At 44.0% G+C, this 25,399-nt stretch overlaps 1 protein-coding gene across 4 annotated transcripts in view; it reads left to right on the top strand.

The window, feature by feature from the left end:
• The window catches only part of Rgs6 (regulator of G protein signaling 6), a 217,636-nt gene that overhangs the window by 114,186 nt on the left and 78,051 nt on the right, over window positions 1-25,399 (top strand). For 3 of the 4 annotated variants that reach the window (XM_008849807.2, XM_008849806.2, XM_008849805.2), the window contains exons 7-10: window positions 216-297; window positions 3,113-3,187; window positions 5,270-5,368; window positions 6,978-7,039. In XM_008849807.2, the coding sequence (XP_008848029.1) occupies window positions 216-297; window positions 3,113-3,187; window positions 5,270-5,368; window positions 6,978-7,039 (318 nt within the window). The remainder of the gene's footprint in view (window positions 1-215; window positions 298-3,112; window positions 3,188-5,269; window positions 5,369-6,977; window positions 7,040-25,399) is intronic. The other variant, XM_029554420.1, reaches the window with a different exon arrangement.

Here is a 25,399-nt window from a genome sequence, read left to right as displayed (position 1 = left end):
TCTTCTTTTCTGCCCATAATGTTCATTGCACACATGTTGTAATCCAGATTAAAGCAAGCTCTTGCCATGTGTGGAGTTTCTGATGTTTTCTGGAGGGACCATGCTGGAAGCAGTTGATCTCAGGTACACTTTAGCTCCTAGGAGGAGGAGAGAGCTGAGGAACTGGAAGAAAAAACAGTCCAAAAGCCCATTACTTCTTCTCTTTACTCTTTCAGGATTGACCGGAAAAAGGACAAGACAGAAAGAAAAATTTTGGATAGTCAAGAACGGGCCTTTTGGGATGTTCACAGGCCAGTGGTAAGGAAGCTCTGTTTGGTTCTTACCCAGTTTGCTTTTTGTTGCTGTGATTAAAACACTGACCTAAACCAACTTGGGAAGGAAAGTGTTTGTTTCATCTTACACGTCCAAGGCATAGTCCATCTTTGAGGGGATTCAGGCGGGAACCTGGAGGCAGGAACTGAAGCGAAGATCATGGCAGAATGCTGCTTACTGGTTTGCTCCCTCCAGCCTCCTTTATAGCCCAGGCTCACCTGCCCAGAGATGGCATCATCCATAGTGGTCTGGGCCCTCCTACATCAACCAGCATTCAAGAAAATGCCTCATAGACATAATCATCAATAATTCTAATGGAGGAAATTCCTCAGTTGAGGGTCTCTCTTCTTAAGTGTCACTAGTTTGTGTCAAGTTGGTAAAAACTAACCAGCACAGTTTTCTAGACTGGATTCATTCCCCACCCCCCACACACATACCCTGCTGTTTTCTTCAAAGAAAAGACTGCCTTTATTGACCAACTGAATCATTCTTAAGATAATTGCTAAGCTTTAAAATTGCTCTTGCCTTTCACTCAAACACTCTCAGAGCTCTTCTGGAGGGCATGTCAGGTCTTTTAAAAATTACCCACCTGGGACTAAAGAGTTGGCTCAGCGGTTAATTGCCTTTCACTCAAACACTCTCAGAGCTCTTCTGGAGGGCATGTCAGGTCTACCTTTTAAAAATTACCCACCTGGGACTAAAGAGCACTGGTTGCTCTTGCAGAGGACCCGAGTTTGATTCCCAGCACCCACATGGTCGCTAACAATCATCTGTAATTCCAGTTCCATGGAATCCAATATCTTCTTCTGACCTCTGTGGGCATTGCATGACACAGGTGCACTTATACAGATGCAGGCAATACATTCATATACATAAAATAAAAATCAATTACCCACCTATGAATATATGAAGTCAGGGAATGATGGGAATTCCATAAGAACTTTAGAACCTTGAAGTTCACATCCCTCCAAATTATCAGTTTTCATTTCCACTACCATTCAGCCCTGACTCCTAAATGTTCTTTTCACGTATGATAAATGCTTGTCATCTACTGTAGTTAAGTTCTATAAAGTCTTTGCAAACTCTGAATTAGTGAATACTGAAGTGAAATACAAGTTATGTTCCTTTGAGTCACTGGTCACAATTTTTGTCAAAGGACCGATATACAACTCTGTTTAATGTGTCTTCCTGTGTAAAGATGCTGTATTTAATATATAATGTTGACTCACTCATTACATCAAACCCTCAGCCAGCAGCACTATGATTCAGATCAGAGTATAGTTTACCTATTTTATCCTATGGCACATCACAGTCCCCTGTCCTTAGAGCACTATACAACTCTTTGTCACCCTGTTTGAAAGCCAATGAAAATGAGAATATCACCAAAAACATGCACAGAAATATAGAAGACCTGGTGCTAAATAAACGCTAAAGAGACTGCTTTACAGTATGGAACAGGAGGGCCTGACCCTGTTGGGCTTGGCTGGGTGTGGGTACAGGATGTGCCTCCGTATTGCACATGTCTGTAAATGGTCATTATACCTCTGAGAACATTGATTTGGAGGTTACAAATAAATTTTAGCAAGTAGAAGAAACCCATAAACAATGAGGTTTGACTGTGTTTCTAATTTCACATTTCTAAAACAAATCTTGATTGCCCTCAGGAAATGGAATTGAAAATGGCATCAACTACTTCAACCGCCCTAAAAACTGATTAAAAGCAAGAACAAAAAATAGCTCCCTGCCCTGACATAAGAATCTTTTCAGAAGCTTTCTGGCCACTTGAATACAGGCTTGATCCTAGAAATATATACTAGACCCTCCACGAATTATTCCTACTACAATGTCAACTTTTCTGTTTCCAATGAGAACTTCACAGAGAAGCATGGTTATAAGATAAAATGTTCTAGCCCAGCATGGTGGCACACACCTTTAATCTCAGCACTTGGGAGGCAGACTCAGGTGAATCACTGTGAGGTCAAAGTCAGCCTGGTCTACATACAGAGTGCCAGGCCAGCTGGGGCTACAGAAAGACCTTGTCTCAAAGGGATTCCCAGATAGTAACCCTGCATAGAACTGGGAAATTGAACAACAGACCCCAATCTTTTCCAAAGGAATATTGACAACTGATTACTGCTAGATGAGGAACAGCTGGCCCTCCTAAAACAAAGACCTCTAGATAGGCTGACAAGATTCACCAGACGGGCAAGTCATGGGGAATGGCTTGGGGTGCTGACAACACAGCAGACAGTAGCAGGAATATTAGAGTATAAGGGCTTAGTGGGGGGAGGGAGGCTATGGGAGGGTGCTATCTGGGAAGTGGGTATATAGTCGAATGAGATGGTTTGGGATGTTCTTTGTGATATATACACACACACTCACAAAAAAAAATCAACACATTTTTTTAAATGTGTTATATTTGAGGAGGAAGCATGGAAATTTATGTCATGCTAATTATTAGAGGTGATAAACCTTATCATTGAAATCTATCTGATGACTTTATAGACATACACAAGTGCAGAGGATCCAAGTGCAACTGATTATGACTATTAATAATCAGATACATACAGATGAGAGATGCATGCACCAACATCTCAGTGTTAGTAGCTAAAACCATGAGTCTTTCTGCAAGGAACAATATATGAAATGAAATGGAGATCTTTTTTATAAATAAATAAATAAAAATAAATGTTCTGTGTGGTGTCCATAAGAGGAAAGATAGGTTGGATCTTCTAGTATTACTTGGTTCAATTAGAAGAGTAATTTTCACTTAGTAATTTATACAATTTTTTTCTTTCAGCCAGGCTGTGTGAACACAACAGAAATGGATATCAGAAAATGTCGACGTTTAAAGAATCCACAAAAGGTTAAAAAGGTTCGATAGTTTAGCTGAATTAAAACTTCTTGGTTGGCTGGGCATGGTGGTACACACCTTTAAATCCCAGCACTCAGGAGACAGAGGCAGGCGAATCTCTGTGATATCAAGGCCAGCCTGGTCTACATAGTAAGTTCCAGGCCAGTTGGGGCTACAAGGAGACTCTGTCTTCTAAAAAAAAAAAAAAAAAATTCTTGGTGGAAATGACCCTCTGTTTCCAGTAGTCTTCAGATAGTAATTTGCTACTTGTTTATCTTTTGAAATCATTGTATTCATAAATTCTAGAAATACTTGTGCAGTTGCTGGTGTGCTAGGCATTGTGCATGTTGCTGGGATTCAGTGTCAGGCCCTGGGGAACCCACAGTCTGGTGGAGAATGAAACTAGACAGCAGGCAGGCAGGCAGCAGGGCTACAGTGCTGTATTAGGAAGAATGGGATGGTTCATGAGCCCCCAGGGGGTGCAGCCAATGACAGACTGGGGCTTCCCAAGGGCTTCCTGAAAGCAGGGTCCCCTGAGATGAAGAACAAATAGCAGCTGGCTCTAGGGAGGTGGCAGTGAGGGAAGGAAACTAAAGAAACAAAACGTGGGAGAATCTCTAGGTACAAAGAGCTTGGTGCTTAGAAATAAATGAAAGAGTCTCAGTGGAGCCAAATTGTCAAAACCCACATCACCATCTTGGCCCAATTCTGAAGGACCCATGATCCCTTGTATGTCACTGAAAAGGGTGGTTCTCTATAGGGACCCACTCAGACTGCCCCCCATCAGTGCATCCTCCCTCTTCAAAGACCATGCCGCAGAACAAGGCTATGCTCCATAACACTGATTTCAAGAGTTTAGAGGTATGCCCCCCAAAATTCCTATTTCATACAATGACAAATTACAAATTCAGAGCACTTGGGATCAGAAATATTTCAGATTTTGGAATACTTGCCTATACCTAATGAGCTGTCTTGGGCGGGGCCCAAGTTTGGATACAAAGGTCACTTGTTTCATTACTACCTTATACACATAGCCCAAAGGTAATATTATACAATATTTTTAGTGTCCTATGTTTTGACCAAAACCTGTCCCATGAGGTAAAATGTGAAAATTTCCACTTGTGGTTTTTTTGGGATTTGAGATTTCAGTTTCAGATGTTAAGACTAGGAATAACTTGCAAGTATAAATCGTGTGTGTCTGTGTGTGTGTGTGTGTGTGTGTGTGTGTGTGTGTGTCACATGGGGAGGGAGACCCCAAGTATAAGTGTATGTACATTCATATATTTCTTGAATTTTCCTACATATTGCTCATTAGGGGCAATAACAATGCTGTGTTATATTTTATATTTCTGGTCTTAAATGTCCCCATTGTCCTTATTTAGCTTTTAAAGACCCCTAATTCTAATATTCCAGAATTTTTTGGCACCAAGTGTATATCATGTGAACCTTTTCATTACAGATTTCTGCTATGCTCTGCAGAGCCTTCAAGGTGGTTTCTTACCCAAAGCCAAGACTGTCATTTGTCTGTTCACAATACCAGGAACAGGAGTCATAGCTGTGAATGTATATAAAAACTGAGACCAGAAAACTATTTAATTTAAAGGCAACGCTAGTCAGGAAACCTGACATCTCAGTTTTGTGCCAAATGGGTATGTCATCTGCTGACCAGTAGGCAGCTTAGAAGGGATTTTTGCACAAAACCTTCAGCTGTTGCTCTCCAACTCAGTTTTGACCTCAAATCACCTGGGGTATTTGATTAAAGTACAGAATTCCAAAGTCACCCATGAGGATTCTGATTCAGTTGGTTTGAGATGGGGATCAGTAATGTGCATCTTTGCCTAAAAACCCCAGCAGATGGTCTCTGGCCATATTTGGAGAAAGAATAATACCCAAAGAGACAATTTTGACTCAATAAAGAAAGGACTGTCTAGCCGCTGTAACCCCAATATAGGATGAGGTCTCTCAAGAGGCAATTTACCATGGCAGAAATTCAAGCAGAGGACAGTAACTTTTGACTGATGTTGTAAAGGAGACTGAAAGACCTGGATGAGGGGTTGACCCTGAGCTGAGAGTGTGTGATTCATACTCTTGCTTCCTCTGTAGTCAGTGTATGGTGTAACTGAAGAGTCCCAGTCACAGAGCCCTGTGCACATACCCAGCCAGCCAATTAGGAAGACTACAAAAGATGACATCAGGAAACAGGTGAGTGAATTGGCTGTTACCTTCCCAGCAGGATCCAAGACCCCTTTTAATGTTCACCCCTCAAGGCAGAGTGAGCTTTGAGGTCCTAAAAAACCAGAGTAGAACGCAGCAGTAAATGACTTGAAGCTATGTGTGCATGCCATGGAAGCTTGAGATTGTCCACCGAACTCCTCCAACGGTTATTTAAAGGGTCATGAATGGGGTCTGGAGAGACGGTTCAACAGTTAAGAGCACTTACATCTTTCAGAGGACCCAGGTTCAGTTCTCAGTAGCCACATCCGGCAGCTCACAACTTCCTCTTAATTCCAGTTCTAAGATTACCTCCAGTTCAGGGGGATCCAACACTTCTGGCCTCTGTTGGTACTTGCACATGGTGCACATGTATACACTTGGATAGGACATGTGTGCACCTACCACACACACACACACACACACACACACACACACACAATTAGAATAAGTAAATCTTTTTGAAAAGGGATATGTGTGAATGAGCTATCCCAGTGATGGACTGGCTGCTGAAGTCAGGTTTCCCACTTGACTGCTGTGGGAGCTAGGGAAAAAGGGACTCATGTCCCATCCTGGAGACCTTAAAATTGGGATGCACTTCTAGAATGAAGCAGCTCTACTGCTAAGATTCAAAAGGAAAGCATAAGAATAAAGCAGCCCTACCTTGATGTCATCTCAGCATCATTTATATGTATATTATTTTCTTTCGTGATGAGGATCCCAGGTTAGCCGAGAACAGTTGGTGACATCACCCCTTTCTGATCCACATTGCTCATGAGGCAACTTTAGTCCTATTTTTTGTTATGCTTTAATGGCTTCTGGCAGGGGTTGGGCAAAGGACTAACTCTGAGTACTTTCCCTTGGCAAGTTTATGGATGGGGAGAAGGAAGAAACAGACAGATGCAAAAGAACATTTGATAATTCATGGGTGTGGTAATTTATAAAAATTGGGCAGAGGGACCATCACTAGGGTTTAGTGTTTTTTAACTTTCTGAAAAATTTTTATTTATTATTTTTATTTTATGTGTATGCGTGGATTGCCTGCATGTAGGTAAGTGCACCCATGTTGTGCAATGCCTGCGGAGGTCAGAAGAGGCTGTCGGATCCCCTGGGACTGGCATTGCAGACAGTTTTTAGCTGCCATGTGGGTTCTGGGATTTGAACCCAGGTCTTCTGCAAGAACAGTGTTCTTAACCACTGAGCCATCTCTTCAGCCCCCAGGTTTAGTTTTTTTTAAAAAACAAAAAACAAAACAAAACATATTTTTATGGTACATGTACTATCTGCCCATCTTGTTGCTAAGCTTTGTAGACTACATGCTGTCTTTAAGTTCAGGGAATGATTTGAGAGGAAGTAAGAATTAAATGATAGTACTGTGCAGATGAAAATGAGACATAAGCTAAACTGCAGGAAAATCTTAAGTATGGCAGGAATTCCCAAAAGGGAAAATTGGTTGCAGGAGCTCAAGGGAGAGGGCAGACGTTTTGTCCGAGGAGGTTTTGGGATCCTGGTGGGATTATAAGATAGATTTGGTTTATGAAATGAAGGAGAGTCAAGAATTCTATTTTTGTCTCAGCATCCCTGTTCTCTCTTTTCCCAGATAACATTTTTGAATGCACAGATTGACAGGCATTGTTTGAAAATGTCCAAAGTGGCTGAAAGGTATGTTTCCTCCCAATAATATTACTGTGTGCTTCTTTTACAATGGGGAGATACAGGGTTATAGATAATAAGTATGTTCAGCTTCAACAGTTGGAATATAGTTACTCCTTAATCTGATATGTAAAAAACCCCAGTCCCTACGTGAGTGTAGCTAAGATAACAGGTCTCCCTTGAGTAATAGCGAGACACATGCTGTTGCTTAGGCATCTCGGAATGTGGCCACAAGATCCTCTCAATCGGGGAAGAATGTCCTTAAAAGCTCCATCAATTACCTTTGCCTTCAATTCCCCGATTAATTCAAATGGAATCACTCCCTTTTCAGCCATAAAACACTGATTCACTTTATAGGGAATACAAATTATCTGTGCCCTCTGAGGTGCTGGCCACATAAACGGAAGGGAACCGGATCATCGGGAGGTAGTCCTCCTCTACATACAATCAACCACTGAACTGCATCGAATCAAATGGAAAGAAAAATTTGGGCCCCTGCAGCCTGGCTTCCACAGCAGCATCCCGTTTCAATCTGTAGCTGGTTCCATTCCGTTAAGTCATGGGAGATTCAGTTTTATCAACTAAATGGTCTGTTTTTGAACTCTTCAGTAAAAAAAGACCACCTAAGGATTTGTATGGAATAAATCTTATCAGATAGCCAGAACTTAACATTTGTTCGTCCATATACTACCATTAATTTGATGACCAATTTCTAAAGGAATCTAGGTCTTAATTCAAGTCTTAGTATTTACTGGATGTCAGGTAAACTGAGTCCTTTAAGCTCAGGTCATACAGAACACTCGCTGTGTAATCCACCTATAAGCCTTTCTCTGCTGGCCCCTGGGCTGAGCCACATCCTCTTTCCAGACAAATAATGACAAATGGAAGCTTAGAAAACTCCCACTCCAAATCCAAAGCCTGAATTAATGCTCTGTGTTAATTCACACTGAGAACATAAGTGGATAGGAGCATATGTCTTTGATGGCATCTTGTATGTACATATCATGTATGTATACATCTTATATGTTTATCTTCTATGTATTCTCTCATATATTTGTTGTTTGTTGTTTGTTTTTTTTTTCTGGTACTGGGGATTGAACCTGTGGCCTCATTCATGCTAGGCAAGTGCTCTACTACTGAGCTATATCCACAAGACCTCCTTTTTACTTTTTATTTTGAGAGAGGGGTCTCATTAAGTTGCCCAGGTTGACTTTAAACTCCCTCTGTAGTTCAGGAAAGCCTTGAACTTGCAGTCCTCTTGCTCAGTCTCCTGAGTAACTGGGATTACCCCAAAGTCCAGCCTGTTTGTATTCTTTCTTAAGTTTTTTAATTTTAATTTTTTATGTGTATGAGTGTTTGCCTGCATGTATGTATGTATGTGCATCATGTGTACGCAGTGACCACAGAGGCCAGAAGGGCATTGGATTCTCTGTAACTGGAGTTACAGATGGCTGTGAATGTGGGTGCTGGGCACCAAACGCAGGTCCCCTGCATAAGTAGCAAGTGTTCTTAACTGCTGAGCCATCTCTTCAGCCCCATTCGTATTCTTAAAAGATTTTTTTTTTAGTCACAAGTATTCGTGTGAGAGGGAGTGTACATGAGTGCAAATGCCTGCAGAAGCTAGAAGGTGCTGGATTCCTTGGAGCTGGAATTACAGGCGATTATGAGCAGTCTGGTGTGGGTGCTAGGAACCAAACTCCAGTCCTCTAGAGACACAGTCTCCCTGTAGCCCCAAATGGCTTGAACTCACTATGTAGACTAGATTGGCCTTGACTCACAAAGATCTGCCTGCCTCTGCTGCTGAGTGCTGGGACTAAAGGCATGCACCACCCTGCCCTGCATAACGTGCATTCTTAAGCCATCTCTCCAACCCCCTAGTTGTGTTCTTAACAGTGGGGCTATTGACATTCTGGGCCAGATAATTGCTTGTTGTGTTTTTTTAATTTCCTGTGCATAATGGGATATTTAACAGTATCCCTGACCTCCTTCCATTAGAGGCCAGTAGTGTCCCCTCACCATTGTGACAACCCAGAATGTCTCAGGCCATTGCCAATTATGGGGGTTCTCTTGCCAAAATTATGGTTTTTTTCAATTTTCCCTAATGCAAATGTTTCTGATGGTACCAATGGCTGGAGCTCCCAATCTCTCTGAAGTCCCAGTCACAGCCAACTCTGCAGGCTACAGACTCCCTTCTTACCCCTACTGTTAAAATGAATGGCTTCTGGCCAGAGCACCAGGCTCTGAAAGTGCTTTTTAGTCCTCACTGTGGTTACCTTCACCTTCAAAGAGTGACTCAGAGTGAAACAGCTAGAGTGGCCTCAACTTTACTGGAGCCATAGCTGCTGAGGAACAGCAGGATACAGAAATAGCTGTAGTGATGGGTCTATATGCTAGCAATGCTAACGCCCAGTCTTAGCCAGACTCCTGAGAGTTGCCATCTTAGGAGGGGATATACACAGGGTGTCTCTCACCCAGTTCAGATGGTCAAGGTCAGGACAGAAGGCTAAACAATGGAAATTCCCAAACCCCAGTGGTAGGGATGGATTCAGCGGTTCCAGGAGAGATCCAAGCAAGCTGCACGTTCAATGAGCTTCCAGTAGACTTATCTGGTGTCTAGGGCTCTGGTAGAGACATTGGCAACTACTGAGAACTCACTAAGAGCCCTAAGCTTTAGCTTTGTCTTATCTTTGGGGGGGTGTGGGGCGGATCTTGAGCCAGTCCGCATGAGGTAGCAGTCTGCATGAGGTAGGTGATGCTTCCCAAGGGTGCAGGAGCAAAGGAAGGGGGCCTGGCAGGTCCTATTGTTTGTTTGTTTATTGGCTGTCTGGGAGGAGCTCCACCTGGTGCATCTAATTATGTTCGAGAGCTGCTCACATGAGGGATTATTCTAACCACAGCTCCCCATGAATGCAACCCCAGCGGAGGCTGGATTTTATTCCCTGCAGCAGTAACTGGCAACTTTTCAATGTGACATGAGGGTTTTCATTAGAGCCACAAGGAAACTCCCCAATAGAACAGAGGAGGGGGAGCAGCCAGGTGTTAGCTGGAGATAAAGCAGTCCCAAGCCTGGTCTGTTAGCTGCTCAGCTCTGGGGGGTGTTGGTGCTGGCAGCTGGCCATGGGGTGAAAGCTGAGCCCTCCCAGGTGGGCCACACAGCCCCATTCTGGATCCCGTTTCCCTGAGCCTGCTCCAGGTGATAACTTGTAATTAGTCAGACCTGTGTGTCCCTGAGGAAAGGTCCCTGACATTTTTTTCACTTAGTTCACTGAGGACCCAAGCATAAGGAAGCGAGTGCTAGTGATAGGGGTGGTGCGGTTCTAAAACTACCAAGAGTTAGAGAGGGGTTCAAGGTGCAGCCAAGGGGGAACAGGAACATTTTACAAAGTCAAGGGGCACAGCAGTTAGAGGGTGTCTGGAGCCCTCTGTGAAGGTTTGAATCCTGTCTCAGCCATTTCCGGTGTTCTCACCGAGGAAGCAAGTTCCTCCAGCTTTCTGTGCTTCTACCTCTTTTTTAAAAGAGGAGATGGTGATAATGTTTAACCCACAGGGTTAGCGAGTTAGAGTCTGTCCAGGGCTTGCTCCAGTCCTTGACACTCAGGTAACTACACAGTGAAAAAGAAGGATTAACAATTTTCCAGTATGGTGATTAAGGGTGCTTTGGAGTAGAATTCAGGCATGTGAGATGGAGGCTGGCCTTGAGGGTGGCGGTTTTGCCTAATCAATTCTCCCCACCCACCCTCACTCTTTTCCTGTTCTCTCACTCAGCCCCACAGTCTGCCCCAAGGCTGGCGCACTATGCTCTCACAGCCTGTACAGGTCCTGGCTTCTGCCTTGCCTGGATGTCAGCCTGGTGTCTTTGAGGAGGAGAGTGTCACACGTGAAGGAACTGGCACTTTAGATTTTTCTCAGTTCATCTCGGTTTCAAATATTCTGTCCATTGTCCCCAACAGTGTTTAAATGTCCCTGATATGGCATCATTGCCACTAGACTGCATTTCCTAGGCTGCTGTTTGAGCTGCTTAGAGGTGTTACCCTATTCTTGCTTCAGAAACAATAGTTCCTGTACAAATTAACATTCTTTTAAAAAATTATCGGTTCCTTTTGAGAGTTTCATGCAGCGTATTTTGATCATATTCACCCCCTTCAACTCCTTCCAGGTCCCCCCTCCCCCTCCCAACCACCCAACTTTCTGTCCTTTTTTTATAATCCCACTGAGTCCAATTTGTGCTGCCCATGTACTTTTGGATATGTGGCTGTCTACTGGAACACCGTAACTTACCAGGGGCCACACTTTCAAAGAAATTGACTCGCCCTCTCCCAGAAGCCAGTAGCACCTCAGCTAAGGGTGAGAAGGACATCATGACCACCAAACTCTGCCTTGAGTTTACACAGATCTTGTGCCTATTGTCATAAGTGCTATGAGGTCATATGTACAACTGCTCTGTTATGGCCTGTAAACAGTTTCCTTGTATTCCTTCACCACCTCTGGATCTTACAATCTTTCTGCCCCTCTTCCACGATGAGCATGAGCCTTGGGAGGAGGGGATGTGATATAGATGTCCATTTAGAGCCAAATATTCCATAGTCTCTTATTCTCTGCACCTTGACCAGTTGTGGGTCTCTGTGTTAATCACCATATACTGCCAAAAGCTTCTCTGATTATACCTAATCTATGGTCATAATGATAAGTCATTAGGAGTTGGTTTAATACTATCTAGGGGTTGGAGAGATGGTTCAGCACTTAATAGCACTGGGTCCTCTTGCAGAGGACCTCTTACAGAGGGTTTGATTCCCAGCACTCACATGGCAGCTAATACCCATCTGTAACTCCTGTTCCAAGGGATCCAACACCCTCTTCTGACCTCCGTGGGCATTATATGACACAGGTGTACTTACAGACATATGCAGGCAATACATTCATACACATAAAATAAAAATAAATATTTTTTTAAATACTGTGTCTATAGTGTATGTACTAGGACACCTAGCCAGTAGGGTTGAAACTTCCAGGTCAGTACCAGCTTAATTCTTCATGATCTATGATTCAAGTATGTAGATTCATTAGGATAGGGGATATGGAAGCATAACTAATACTAAACACTCTTTCAAAAATCATATGGAAACCTACTACTGTAGAAACTTCCTAAAACATATACATACAATGTCATGGCTGGTTTCAGTTGTCAACTTGACACATCTGGGAAGAGGGAACCTCAATTGAGGGATTATCCCTATCAGATTGGCCTGTGGTATGTCTTTGAGGCATTTTCTTGATTGTTGAGTGATGAAGGCAGACCCAACCCACTGTAGGTGGTGTCACACCTGGACAGGTGGTGCTAGGTTATATAAGAAAGCAGGCTGGGTACAGATTAGAGGAGCAAGCCAGTAAGCAACATTCCTCTGTGGTTTGTGCCTCAGTTTCTGCCTCCAAGTTCCTGCCCTGAGTTCCTGTCTAACATCCCTCAAATATGGACAGTGCCTGGGAAGTATAAGTTGCAATGAATCCTTGTGTAATTTGAGGTTAGTATCCAGTGAAATAAGGGTTAGTTGAACACCAGTACTGCAGTGCTACAACAGTGTATCCAATAGTCCACACAGCAATGAAGGGACTAATAGGCAGGTAATGTATACAGCATGAAACACTGAGCAAAGGGATAATTCATGTCTTTGGTGGAGAGGGACAGCTCAAGATTTTATCACGCTATTCAGAAACAGTATGTAATTTAAAACATCAATTATTTGTTCCTCAGATTTTCCCTTTAGTATTTCCAGACTGTATCTTTTCATGGGTAATTAAAGCTGCAAGAAGCAAAGCTGTATATAAGAGGGAAATTACTCTGCAGGCCTTTAGTGTTACTCATATGCCTATGTACCAGCTGGCTGCCTAGGCTCAGCTGTGTGTTTGCCTTGCAACTGTGGGCTGGGTGGGTTGCTATGCTGATCTTGCCTGGCTCTGTCACATGCACAGCTTCTGCTGGTTCAGGATGGCTTCAACAGGGTCCATTGTGATCTGCTTCACACATACTCATCCTCCTTCAGGCTAGTTTGGTACTGTTCACATGGGAACAATGAGATTACAAGAAAGGACAGACGCACACAAAGTCTTCTGGAGGCTTGGAGTTGGTACACTTGCTTCTACTACTTCTACTGGGCAAAGCAAGCCACGAGCCCAGACTAGTTTCAAAGACTACAGCAATATAGTTCATTTTCCACATTAATCTACCACACCAGGAAATCAAATAACCAAACACATTAGCCGTGCTCCTAAAGCCAGAGTAGTTTAAGTCTTCTCCCAGAGGCATGCTTTTCTGAATGACAATGAACAAATTTGAGGCATGAAGTTTATTTCATCTGGTCTCTACAAAGAAATCTTTGTGTTAGTTATCTTTCTGTTACTGTGACAAAATACCAGAAACAATTAGCTTATAAGGAAGAAACATATATTCAGAGGTTTCACCCCATAGTCATTTAGTTCCCATTAGTTTGGGCTTGTGCCAAGGCAAACCATCAGGTTGGGAGAACATAGTGGAGCAAAGCCAGTTCCCTCATGGTTGCTAGGAAATGGAGAAAGATACAGGAGAAGTAGCAGAGGTCCCAATATCCCCTTCAAAGGGACACTCCCAGTGACCTCAGCTCTTTCCATTGGCCCAACCTGCCAATGGAGCTGTGGGTTGCCAGCATAGCTTTTGGAGGACATTTAAGATCCAAACCATAATAGTTTCTTTGGTCACTTATCTGCATTCTCTAGATAGATAAAGCTGCCCCCCAAATGAGGTCTTCCTCCTCTTTGCAACAGTCTCCAGCCAAGCCTTTTTTTTTTTTTCTCAGTCCATCCACCCAAGCCTTACATCAGTAAACAGCATGACTTTGGGAATACAAAACCCTATACATTTCTGTTGCTAATGCCTGGCATCTCTGTGTTTTGCTCAGGCCTCCAGAGACTTTCCCTTGTGCTTAGCAATGCTGTATTGCTCCACAGTGCTGTCACTGGTGTCCCATCCCACCGCCTGTGCACGGAAAGATCATGTTGTTTCATTTTGTCTGCTGCTGTAACAGCCCACCCTTACCCCTTACTAGGAGCCATTTGTGTGTCACAGCTGACTGCCAAATTGATTTTTTTAAACATCATCTTGCTTGCCCATCTCTGAAATGGCTGGTGCCCCCTGAAATTGGATGCTGGTTCCTCCTCCACCTCCTGACCCTCAGTGATCATGAAATGTAATTAATGAAATGAGATAAGACAGCAAGGGACCAGATACCCTAAGGCTCTATTGAAAATCTGCTAGGGTGATAGAAGTCCATGAACTTAATGTCTAATGATAAATTCAGAGGGGGCAGAAAAGGAGAGCACAGAAGTCATTACTACTTTGCTTTTATGTGATTCCAGAAAGCATGGGGTCCTTTCTCCTCCTTTCTCCCAGCCCATCTTAGTTGATAGAAGGAAGAAAAAATAAATCTGAAGTCACATTATAACCAAGTTGACCCTGTATGGACTCAAATCTGGAATCTGTAGCCTGTGGAAGAAAAGGGGCCAGGAGATGTGGCCTGGCATACAAGAAATTCACACTCCTGCACGCATCCTGAGTTTCTCTATTGAATGTAGTGTCTCAGGGTGACCTGCAGTTAAGGAGTTCTTTATATTCTGTCTTCCCCTCCTTTTCCAATGCCCCACTAAATAATTGGCAGGAAGCAAACTTACTTCCTCCCAGTGTACAGTGCGGCTCTGCCTTCTGTCTCCTTTCTCAGCAGGTCCTTTCTGTCCCTCTTTCCTTTTGAGCAAGGCAGGAGCAAGCATGCCCTCCTCCTCACCCCCTGGCACATGCACTTCCTGGGTTTCCTGGTCTTTTGAAGACTCTGACTTTATGAAAGCTTTAGTGTGTGTTTGGTGTATTTCTAAAGTGAGAACTGTAGGCCCCTGGCCACTCTGCTTCAGATTCAATGCCTGGTTTTCCCAGCAATAATGCTTTCTTCAGCTCTAGACCATACTATACCTCATTGTCCCTTTTTCCCTGGCAGTGACCAGTGTCAGTGTCTTTTCAACTTCTACCTGCTCTATAAGCTGCAATCCACCTGTACACACTGGGCTCTCGGGGCTTCTTCCAATGCACGGCCCCACCCGTGGTGGGCAGTATCTCTTCTTCCAGCTTACCTGTTAATTCTCTCTCTTTTGGTCTCATCATATAACTTCTAACAACTTATGAATCTTTTTGTCAAGGAAGAGGATGAAGTCTAAAATATTTTCTCAAATCTTTTCAAGTGGATAGACCTGGCATTTCCCAAACTCCCTTTTATTATTTCCTTTATCTCCAAGTTTATCAATACTAGACCTTAATTACAACTGGGATTGGAAAAGTGTGGGATGGTTTTGAATTAATAACCACTTCATCCTCATGATTGGTGAGTGTACTCAGAGACTGACTTTGCAGGGCTGGGGTTGTAGCTCAGGTGGTAGAGTGCTTGCCTAGCATGCACAAAGCCCTAGGTTCTGTCCTCAGAACCCCATAAACCAGGCATGGCAAAAGCCTATAATGTCAGCATTTGGAAGGATAAAAGGCAGGAAGATCAGAGGTTTAAGGTCGTCCTCAGCTACATAGTGAGTTCAAGACCAGCCTTGGATACATAAGACCTTCTCTCAAAAAAGAAAAAAGGAAAAAAGAAACTGACTTTGCTGTTAGCTCTGAACCAGCATCTTCCTGTGATCTAGTGGTACCTACTGATTTTGGTAGGTGCTGCTGTACTATATTTTACTGACCACAGAGGGTGTACTGGCAGCAGGAAGCACCTACCGAGGAAAATAAGGCAGAAGTGTACAGACAAATCATCCAGCTCCACACCCCCATCCAAGAGCCAGCTCAAAGCTTCCAGCAATGGAGGACAGCCGATTTGCCAAAACTCAGGTCCACGTCTTCTAATGGTGTGAGAACTTGTCATTTGAAAATAAGAAAACCAGATACTCATCAGGGGTCAAGGGTAAGGGGTCAAAATTTTTTTAAGGTGCTAGATGGCAACTACTCTTCCTAATGGACTTCCTCTGGATTCTCCACTTTTATTTTCTATTTCTCCTCTTAATTTTCCATCTGTGCCTCTCACATGGACCACAGCTGCTTGTGTGCGACTTTGTGCCAGGCATCCTACAAAGCCCTTTCCATACCTCGGTTTTTACTTCCCTTTTAGCTGTTGATGCTGTTCCCCAAGTCTTTCCAAGGTTGTTAGTATTGACTTTGCACACAAATACCACCGTATATCGACCATGCTGTGTCCTTCATTGACTGCCTGGCTTTTTCTTTGTCTCGTGCCTCCTAAGTAGAGTCTGTTCATCTTGTGGTCTATACACCACCAGGAAGCACATGTTCTGGAGCACTGAGAGCTTCTCTGATCAATGCTAGAAAGAGCCGCCTTGATGAGCTTGTCTTCACACACCCATCATCTTTATTCCTCTCCTAAGTGTTAAGTTTCAAAGTAAAGCAATCCCAACTTGAACTTGAGTGCAGCAAAAAGGAGTGTGTATTAGATCCCAGAATACAAAGATCTGCAGAATTGAGCACCAGTATGGACAGTGATGCTACAAAGCTCAGAAGGACCAGAGCCTTGAGCACCTCTGAGAGCCTTCCTGCAGTGCTGGTCCTGTTGGCTTTCCATACAGCCTCAGGCTTTCTCATTACAGACATGTTAGGAAACATGACAACCTCTGGGCCCTGCATGTGTCACCATAGAGCCTCTACTACTGTAGCTGCAGAGAAAGCACATAGGCCCTGCCTAGGGCAGGTGTCTGGCACTGGACAAATCAGCAGTGACCAGGATCAGGGCTTGCAGACAGGGTCAGAGCAGCCCAGCTGGACCCCAGAGGCACCCTCTTTGCCTGACCACCCATTTAGGAAGACTGCTCCCCACCCAGGATTCTTATCTTCTTCCCTTGGATTTTCTAGAGATCTAGTATAAGGCTCAACACAGCCCAGTTTGTTCACTGTATTCTTGGTCAATGCTTCTGTCTCCTTCTGTTCCTCCTTTACACCTATGAGATGCCATTGAGTCACCTAGAAGGAAGCCCCTAGGCCTTTCTATCTCTGCATTAAGCTTAGATCCTATCCCATTTAGCCAATGTCCTTCCTCTGTGCCTTCACCTCAGAAACTTGAGCTCCCAAGAATAAGACCCCCTCCTGCCCGGATGGAAGGTAAGAGAGCAAGAAGATAGCCAGCAGCCCTGGAACTCTGGCCTCATCTGCTTCCGCCGGTCTGATGAGGTGGAAAAGCAAGAGGAGCAAGAGACTGCCCACCTGCCCCATCTGCCCAGTGTTGGGGATTCTCACCTCCTCTCAGTTCCCTCTACTACTCTGGTAGTAGAGTAACCCTCTCTGCCATGCTCTCTAGAAAGATCCACTCCCATAAAAACCAGGAGAGCAAGAGATTATGAAAAGCTCACGTCACCCATAACAACATCCCAAGAAACTAGATGTTGCTCTAGAACACATCATATTAAGGAAAATAACTTGGACTCAGAAAGGCAACTATCACATTTTCTCTCACTTGTGTATCTTAGATTTTATATAGATGCATAAAATATATAGCATATACATAATATACAATGTATACTATACAATACAGTATATGTTATACGTGAAAAGTAGAAGCAGGACTAGGGGAATAGCGGGGGGAGCAGAGAGAAAAGGGGTGAGTATAGCCAAAGTATATGAAACGCCTGTATGAAAATTCTTTATGAAGCCCTTCACTATGTGTAATGAATATATGACAATTAAAAAAGAGAGAAAATGTATGTTGCTTTCTCCTGTCTTTTCCATGCAGGGGTGTGGCAGGAAGGACAGGAAGGAAGCAGGCCATAGGTTCTTGAACAGTGGGTTTGTTTGCATGGACCATGACGATAACAGTGAGGCATGACAGGTGGCTGCCATTCCCAAGGCATCTAGGAGATTTTCATCTGCTTTTCGTCTACCTCCACACCTTCCTGTGGGTGATGTGTCTTCTGCTTTCTGGACCAGTTCCTATACAATGACACTTGTGGTGGGCATAATACTCCCTCAGAGGTGGCCACATCCAAATGCCTTCAAACGTGTGGCTAGATTTTAGTTCATGGCAAGGAGACATGACACTGAATGTGGAGTTAAGGCTGCCAATTAGTACACTTTAAAATAGGGAGATTAGTCTCATCACCTAGGTGGGTCCAATGTCATCACAAGGGTCTTCAAAAGACAGAAGAAGGAACTAGTACAGTTAGTATCAATGTGATGGGAAGTGAAAAGTCTCACTCAGTTGTTACTGACTTTGAAGATGGAAAGGACCATGAGCCAAGGAAAGTGGGAAGTGCTTAAAAGCTGAAGGAGATGAGAAAATGGATTCTTCCCCCAAGAAGAAATGCTATCCTGGTGACTGGGATTCTAACCCAGTGAGACCGATTCCATTATCTGACCCTTAAAACTATAGGCTAATACATTGATGTTACTTTGTGCTTTTGAGTTATAGTGCCATTTAGGAACAAAAAACATCTCCAATTTTCTCTTAGAATAATAACATCACATAGTTCACCCTCTCTGTCTTTAACATTCCTATGTCTCCAAACACCTTGCTAACCAGGAGTTCCCCTGATAGCCCTGAGACATATATGGCTACTTCTTATGTAGGTCCTACTTATATCAGTAAAATGTAACACTAAAATACACATACCATGTGCTTCCTTGTCCCTTTATAGAGCCTCTAGCCAACTTCACATACATAAACAAAATACATTCCTCTTGCCAGTATAATAAATTTCTGTCCTGACCAACCCCACCCATCACTAATACTGTGGCCCTGACTTTAGCTCATTGCTTTGATCCAGATTGCTAGGAATTTCAGTGGAGAAGAGCGTACATTTTCTTCCCAAGTGTTTCTCCACACTCCATCCTGAGGCTTGTCTAGACCCTGTCTGAGGGGATGTGGTATGTGACTGGCCACAGGAACAGTTCCATTCATGTCTACAGCATGTTACAAAGCCTTGTCTGTCCTTTTACTTGTGTTGTTACAAAACCCTGCCTTGTGCTCTCAGCCATAGTCTCTCTCCTTTTTTTTTTAGTTTTGAAAATTGAATTTTTGTAATTTTCATACAGTATATTTTGATGGTACTTAGATCCCCTCCCTTATCCTCACCTCCCCATATTGCCCCCACACAGTTTAATGTACTCTATTATATATATATATGTGTGTGTGTGTGTGTGTGTGTTATATGTGTGTGTATATATATATATATAAACGTACCAAAAGTCCCATATTTGAAAGAGATGCTCTCTCCCCCTCCCAGCTGCCATCTGTTGCCACAGTTTCCTTAGGTGGGGTTGGAGCTTCTTACCCACTTCTTCATGTCTATGCTGGGATTCTTTTTCTGGTTTGACCTTGTGTGGGACTTGTGCATGCTATCAGCATTACTGTGAGTTCACATGAGTAACTGAGCACCTGTCTGGAAAACTGTTTCTTTGTGGTTATCTACCACCTCTGGCTCTTACAATCTTTCTAGCCCCTCTTCCTCAATGATCCCTGAGCCTTGGAGGACAGAAGTTTGGTATAGGTGTCCTAGTCAGGGATAAGCACTCTGCAGCCTCTTGTTCTCTGCATTTTGGCCACTTGTGGGTTTCTGTATTAATCCTCTGTTTTCATAAGGAAACTTCTCTGGTGAGAGTTGAGAGATGCATTAATCTATGGGTATAACAATAAATCATTAAGAGTCAGTTTAATATGATAACTATTTAGTAGAAAACTAGTATTAGGTTGTTCCCTATGTCCTGTGACCTGTTTAGCCTCAGGTTCCTAGGCCTGATATCAGTGTCAGGTACGGGGTCCATCCTAGGAAGCAGATCTTAAATCCAATTAAATAGTGTTTGGTTAATCCCATAATATTTGTGCCACTGTTGCATTGGTGGGCATATCTTTCCAGGCAAGTTGTTATTGTAAGTCACAGGATTCATATCAGGGTACAGCCAGATTCTCTTGGGCCAAAATCACCATTCAGTTTTACTAGCTCTCCCTGACCCACTTCTCTGAAGATATGCCCAAATTTTTCTAAAACGAGAGCTGGCTAAGAGCCTGCATGTCGTTGCAGCTTGAGTTCTCACATGTCCTCCATTGTTATCCAGCCCTTTCAGGTTCTATTGGTGAAGGCTGGTTCCAGAGAACTGTTTCCGTTGCTGTTCATGTGGTGTCAGCCAGCCAGTCTCACCTTGTAGGTTCTGGATGGAACCAAATTCTCACCCCAGCCTCTCCTGAGGCTTCCCCTGCTCTGCCCTCACCCCAGTGCTCATTTAGGACTCCATTGGAGACTTACCCCTGGACCCTGACCTACCAAGTCAGACACCTCATTCCTGAGTTGGAAACCACAGCCTGACTCCTGGAAATCTGAGGAAGGGCAGAGGGGAGGAGAAAAGCAGGAAACTTTTTTCCATTCGTACACTCTACCTCAGGAAGATCTATTTCCAGCTTTAAAAAAAAAAATCCTCCCTAATTTGCAATTAACTAAATAAGGAGGGCTCACCTTTTGCCTTTAGCTGTCAAGTAGATGTCTTGTATTTGAGATACACAGTAAACTGAGGCACAGTTCATTACAATGGCCAAAGCAGACATCTTGGAAGAATGGAGGGATCATGGCTGAGGGAGGCCCTATAAATTGTATGCCTCATCTCAGATTCTGATACCACCACAGATGCCCACATGCCTCATAATTGGCAGTGTCCACAACATGTCACCATGACTCAGATAGTCAGGAACACCTCAGCAGACTGTTATCTCACACTTTGAGGAATTTGGGTTCCTGGTGTTGATTTGTCTTATGCTGACCTGAGGCAGTCGGGTGGCCTAATATGTCCTCCATAACCCCATATCCAGCTGTTGTTTACATGGTTTTGTTTGTGGGTTTAATAGTTCCATCCCCTCTCCCAAAAGAGATATGTTCAGGTTGTGAACTCAGACCATCTTGGGTTATCCAGGAAAATTTTATAACCACTGATAAGCACTCATATAAGAAAAGAAGGACAGGGCTGGAGAGATGGCTCAGTGGTTAAGAGCACTGACTGCTCTTGCAGAGGACCCAGGTTTGATTCCCAGTACGCACATGGCAGCTAACGACCATCTGTAACTCCCGTTCCAGAGGAATCCTAAACCTTCTTCTGACCTCCTCAGGCATTGCATGACACAGGTGCACTCACACACATGTAAGCAATACACGCATACACATAAAATAAAAGTAACAAATAAAATGTTAAAAAATAAAAGAAAGAAATACTCAGGAGACAGAGGTAGGCTGATCTCTGTTAGTTCGATGCTGGTCTGGTCTACATAGAAAGACCGTATCTTAAAAAAAATAATAATAAAGAAAAGGAAGAGAAGGAAAAGGCCCAAGAATATATATTAAGTGCGGTCACCCAATCTCAGAAAGTAAAAACAGCATGCTTTCTCTTACAAGTGGATTCTACCCTATAACATACCCACGTATCTATGTAAACAAATGCATATGTGGCCATACTATAATATTTAGAATTGAGGAAAACAGTAATAGTAAAAGAAAAGGATCGTAGTTTTTGCCTTTTTTTCCATGTGGATATGTATACTAAAATTTCTACTCATTGAAGTAGCAGGAATCATTTCTGTTTTCCAGCAGAGTCCACTAAGCATTGTTCTTTTAGGGCAGTAACTGTGAGAATCGGGCCTCCTTTTTCATTCCATTGACCCCTAGTGCACGGGGAACTGGACAGAACTGGACACTGATTTGTTGAATATGTTGAATGAGCTAATACCATTATTATTGTTGGTAACTACTTTTTATTTTGTTATAAATTTTCTAGTTTTCTAATAAAACTTTAAAAAATAATTTTAAGGCAAAAGGAAAGGAAGGAAATAGAAGAGAGGGGAAGAAAAACAGAAGAGGTGAAGTCACAGACACAGAGGCCACTAGAGACAGAGACTGGAGGGACGCAGTCACAGACACAGACTGCACTGCCTGGAGCCACTAGAGGAATGAGTCTCCTGTAGAGCTTTGGATGGAAACAAAGTTCTGCGGAGCCCTTGATGTCAGATTTCTGGCCTCCAGAGCCAAATACAAGCATATGCTATTTTAAACCAACAAATCTGTGGTAATCTGTGACAGCAACCTCATTTTTTTCAGGAGTAAAATTATCCCAAGAGACAAAGAAGTAACTCTACTTGGCTAGAAAGCATGGATAGTCAAGGAAAGGTGTCTTAGTTACTTCTATTACTGTGGTAGAATGCCCAGGCAAAAGCACATAAGGAAGGAAGGGCTTTAGGCTCACGCTTATGAGGGTACAGCCCATCATGGCAGTGAAATTCTCAGGGCAGGAGCTTGAAGCAGCTGCTCACATTGCATCCACAGCCAGGAAGCAGAGAGCAGTGCTTGTGGTGCTCAGCTTGTTTCTTCCTTCTTATGTAGACAAGGATCCCAGTTTAGGGAATGTTGCTGACCACTTGTAGGGTGGGTCTTCCCACTTCAATTAACCTAATCAAGATAATCCCTCACAGAGGTGGCTAGAAGGTAACCTAGTCAAAATAATACCTCACAGGGCTGCCCAGAGGCCTGTCTCCTAGGTGATAATACTATCACAGAAACACTTCAAATGTTGATCTCTGGCAGCTTTTGTTTCCCTTGTGTCTGGCAACAGAGGGCAGTGGTGGTAGGCTGGTGGAGCAGCGGCAAAGGCTCTAGCATTAAGGTCCTCATCCAGGCCTCGGGCATGGCACCTTAACCTGGTGAGTGTTCCAATCCCTGTGCAGGCCTTGAGTATTGGGAGCCTTGGCCCTTGGCAGCATCCAGTGTTAACAGCTCTCAGCCTGGGGTCTGAGACCCCTGGTCCTGAAGCCTGGACAGTTCTCTGCAGCTCTTGTGAGGACCAAGGACTGCAGGTTATCTTCTCTGCCTCCTCCCACCCTTTTATCCTTTAGTCAGCTCTCTCTCTCTCTTCTTGCTCCCCCTCTTCCCACCCTGGTCACTCTCAGACTGGTCAACTTTCTTCAGCAGTCAAGATGCTGTTGCTGTGACTGCTGGGAGGCCAAGCACCTACTGCTGCCTAGGAACCATTATGCTGCCTAGCTTGCCACTCAGGAAGCCAGTGTCTGGCACTGCTGAGATCATTTCGGCGTGAATACCTGTTCCCAAGCAGACAGTGTTGCTGAGTGGGTAGGGTCACCAGATGGGTGGAATTCATAGACAGGCAAGATGGCCACTGGGAGTGTCTGGGTCCACAGCCACCTCCTCCTCAGCTGTTAAGCAGCGGCTGCCGTTGCCAGCACACTCTGCTGCCTCTTTCTTTGGGTAGCAGCTCAGTCAGCATTTCTGAAAGCAGGCAAGAAAGTACCATTGGAGAGAATTGGGATTTATTGGGCTTAATGGTGCAACACCAGAGATTGAACGCAAGAGCATGGCCAGGTGACTCACTGAGTGAGCCTGAGAAGCCTGCTCGGATAGTGCCAGGTTTGGATTAGTTATCACAGCCATTTGTTTGGGTGAATCAGAACCCTGACTCGTAGCACCAATCACCATCGTTGAGGCTTGTGTTTTGAGCCAAGTATGGCTTTGCCTCTTAGCATCATCCACAGTAATTAGTTCTTCTACCACAGGAAGCACTCTCCCTCTAGCCAAAGTAGAAATGATGGCAAAGTCATCTAGAGTTCATGGAAGCTTCTGGTAACAAAAGGTCTGGCACAAGCTGTTTTAAGCATCCCTGACTGGGGCTGTGCCTTTAAGATCCAGGGCAATCAGCTGCAATCTTTGCATAGCTGTCCCAAGGTATCCATGGAGTTCGTAAGATGGCGGATGCTGGCATATAAGAGTAGTCCAAATGGCTGTTAGACTCACAGACCTTCTGCTCAGAGCAGCAAGGGAGAGTCCAGCAGCATTTAATCAGGAAATCAGAATTTTCCTATTCACCATGTGTGCTTGCTCTATAAACTTATAGAACATATCATTAACATTAACCATTATCGTAACAGATTTTAACAGTGCTTTAACAGCGCTTAACACCTGCCAAGTACTCAAGAAGTGAATCCTTCATCTGCCTCAAATTCAAGCTTAATAAATTAACAGATTGATGGTGTCAACCCATTGTTTTGAGAGAGAAAATATGCGAAATTGGGAAACATAACCCACAGGCCTCCGTTTCTCTATTTGTAATATTTGAATTTTTCAATCGGACAGTGGGTATAGAAGTGATTGGTTATAATTTTTATTTGATTGGTTGGTTGGTTTTGAGATGGGGAGGGATCCCTAACTAGCCCAGGCTAGCCCCTATTTCACAAACTTCTCGCCCCATTCTCTCAAGTGTTGGGATTGCACACACCTTATTCTTACAATTTTCTATCATTGATAGTTTTAAATATTTCAGAATTTAATTAAAAAGGAAGCAGATAGGGACAGAGAGAAAACATTATAAATCTACAGAAGTATTGTTATAAAGTGGGCCAATTTGCCCAACAGGAAGTTGGGAAACAGGAAGTCTGGCCCTGGCCCCTGTAGGCACCAGAACTGTGGACAAGAGGGAGGCATGAGCTGACAGTACCGAGACAAGCTCAGTCAGCCTGTGGGGACTTCTGCCCTGAGATCCCCTGCCCCACTAGGAAATAATCTCCCCCCATTCACCACCACAGAACACAGGCAGTTTGTTCACTGGAGAAACTGTACTACAAACCTTAGAACTCAGACATATCAGATATCATAGGGGACCAACTGAAGATAACAGTTGGTTGTTCTATACACTGAACTATGGGTCTGCTGGGGAGGCTATGGGAGGGTGCCATCTGGGAAGTGGGTATATAGATGAATAAGATGGTTTGGGATGTTCTGTGTGATATATACATATGGGTGTGCGGGGATCTCGGGGTGCCAGCTGCTGGGCATGGCGCCGGTCTCCCACATGTCACTGGAGTGCGGTGGTGCGGGTCACGCACCACGTTGCTGTGGGTCTCCGTGACTACTGGGTGCTGGAGACTCTACTGATCGCTGCGCTCCCAGGCGGGTCCCTGCTTCTCCACGTTGTTGAGGCTCTCTGCTACCCGGGCTGGCCTGGTCGGTTCCCTCCCAATCCACGGTGCACTTCCTCGAGATACGAGATCCGTCAGCTGCCGGATCGTGTGGGAAGGTGTGGAGACGGCGAAAACTGGGTTTCCGTGAGTCGTGGCTTACGAAGAGACAGCCCTCTCCGGGAAGGCTGGATTGTAGGCAGTAAGACACAGAACTCAGCTCAGTCAGTGGTACAGCTCCTTTATTCTGTGACTCAGCTTGATTCCAGGCCTTAGTGATCCAGCTTTGATTATTGAGGGAAAACCAGGATACTTTATACTGTGGGGGTAGTGGTAAAAGCCTTAGCTGATAGGTACTTTGTGGGAT

The sequence above is a fragment of the Nannospalax galili genome, unplaced genomic scaffold (genome assembly GCF_000622305.1).
Source record: "Nannospalax galili isolate Female #2095 unplaced genomic scaffold, S.galili_v1.0 scaffold24, whole genome shotgun sequence".
NCBI classification, from domain to species: domain Eukaryota; kingdom Metazoa; phylum Chordata; class Mammalia; order Rodentia; family Spalacidae; genus Nannospalax; species Nannospalax galili.
Note: the sequence above shows the minus strand (reverse complement) of the source record. Positions and strands in the feature narration are given on the sequence as shown.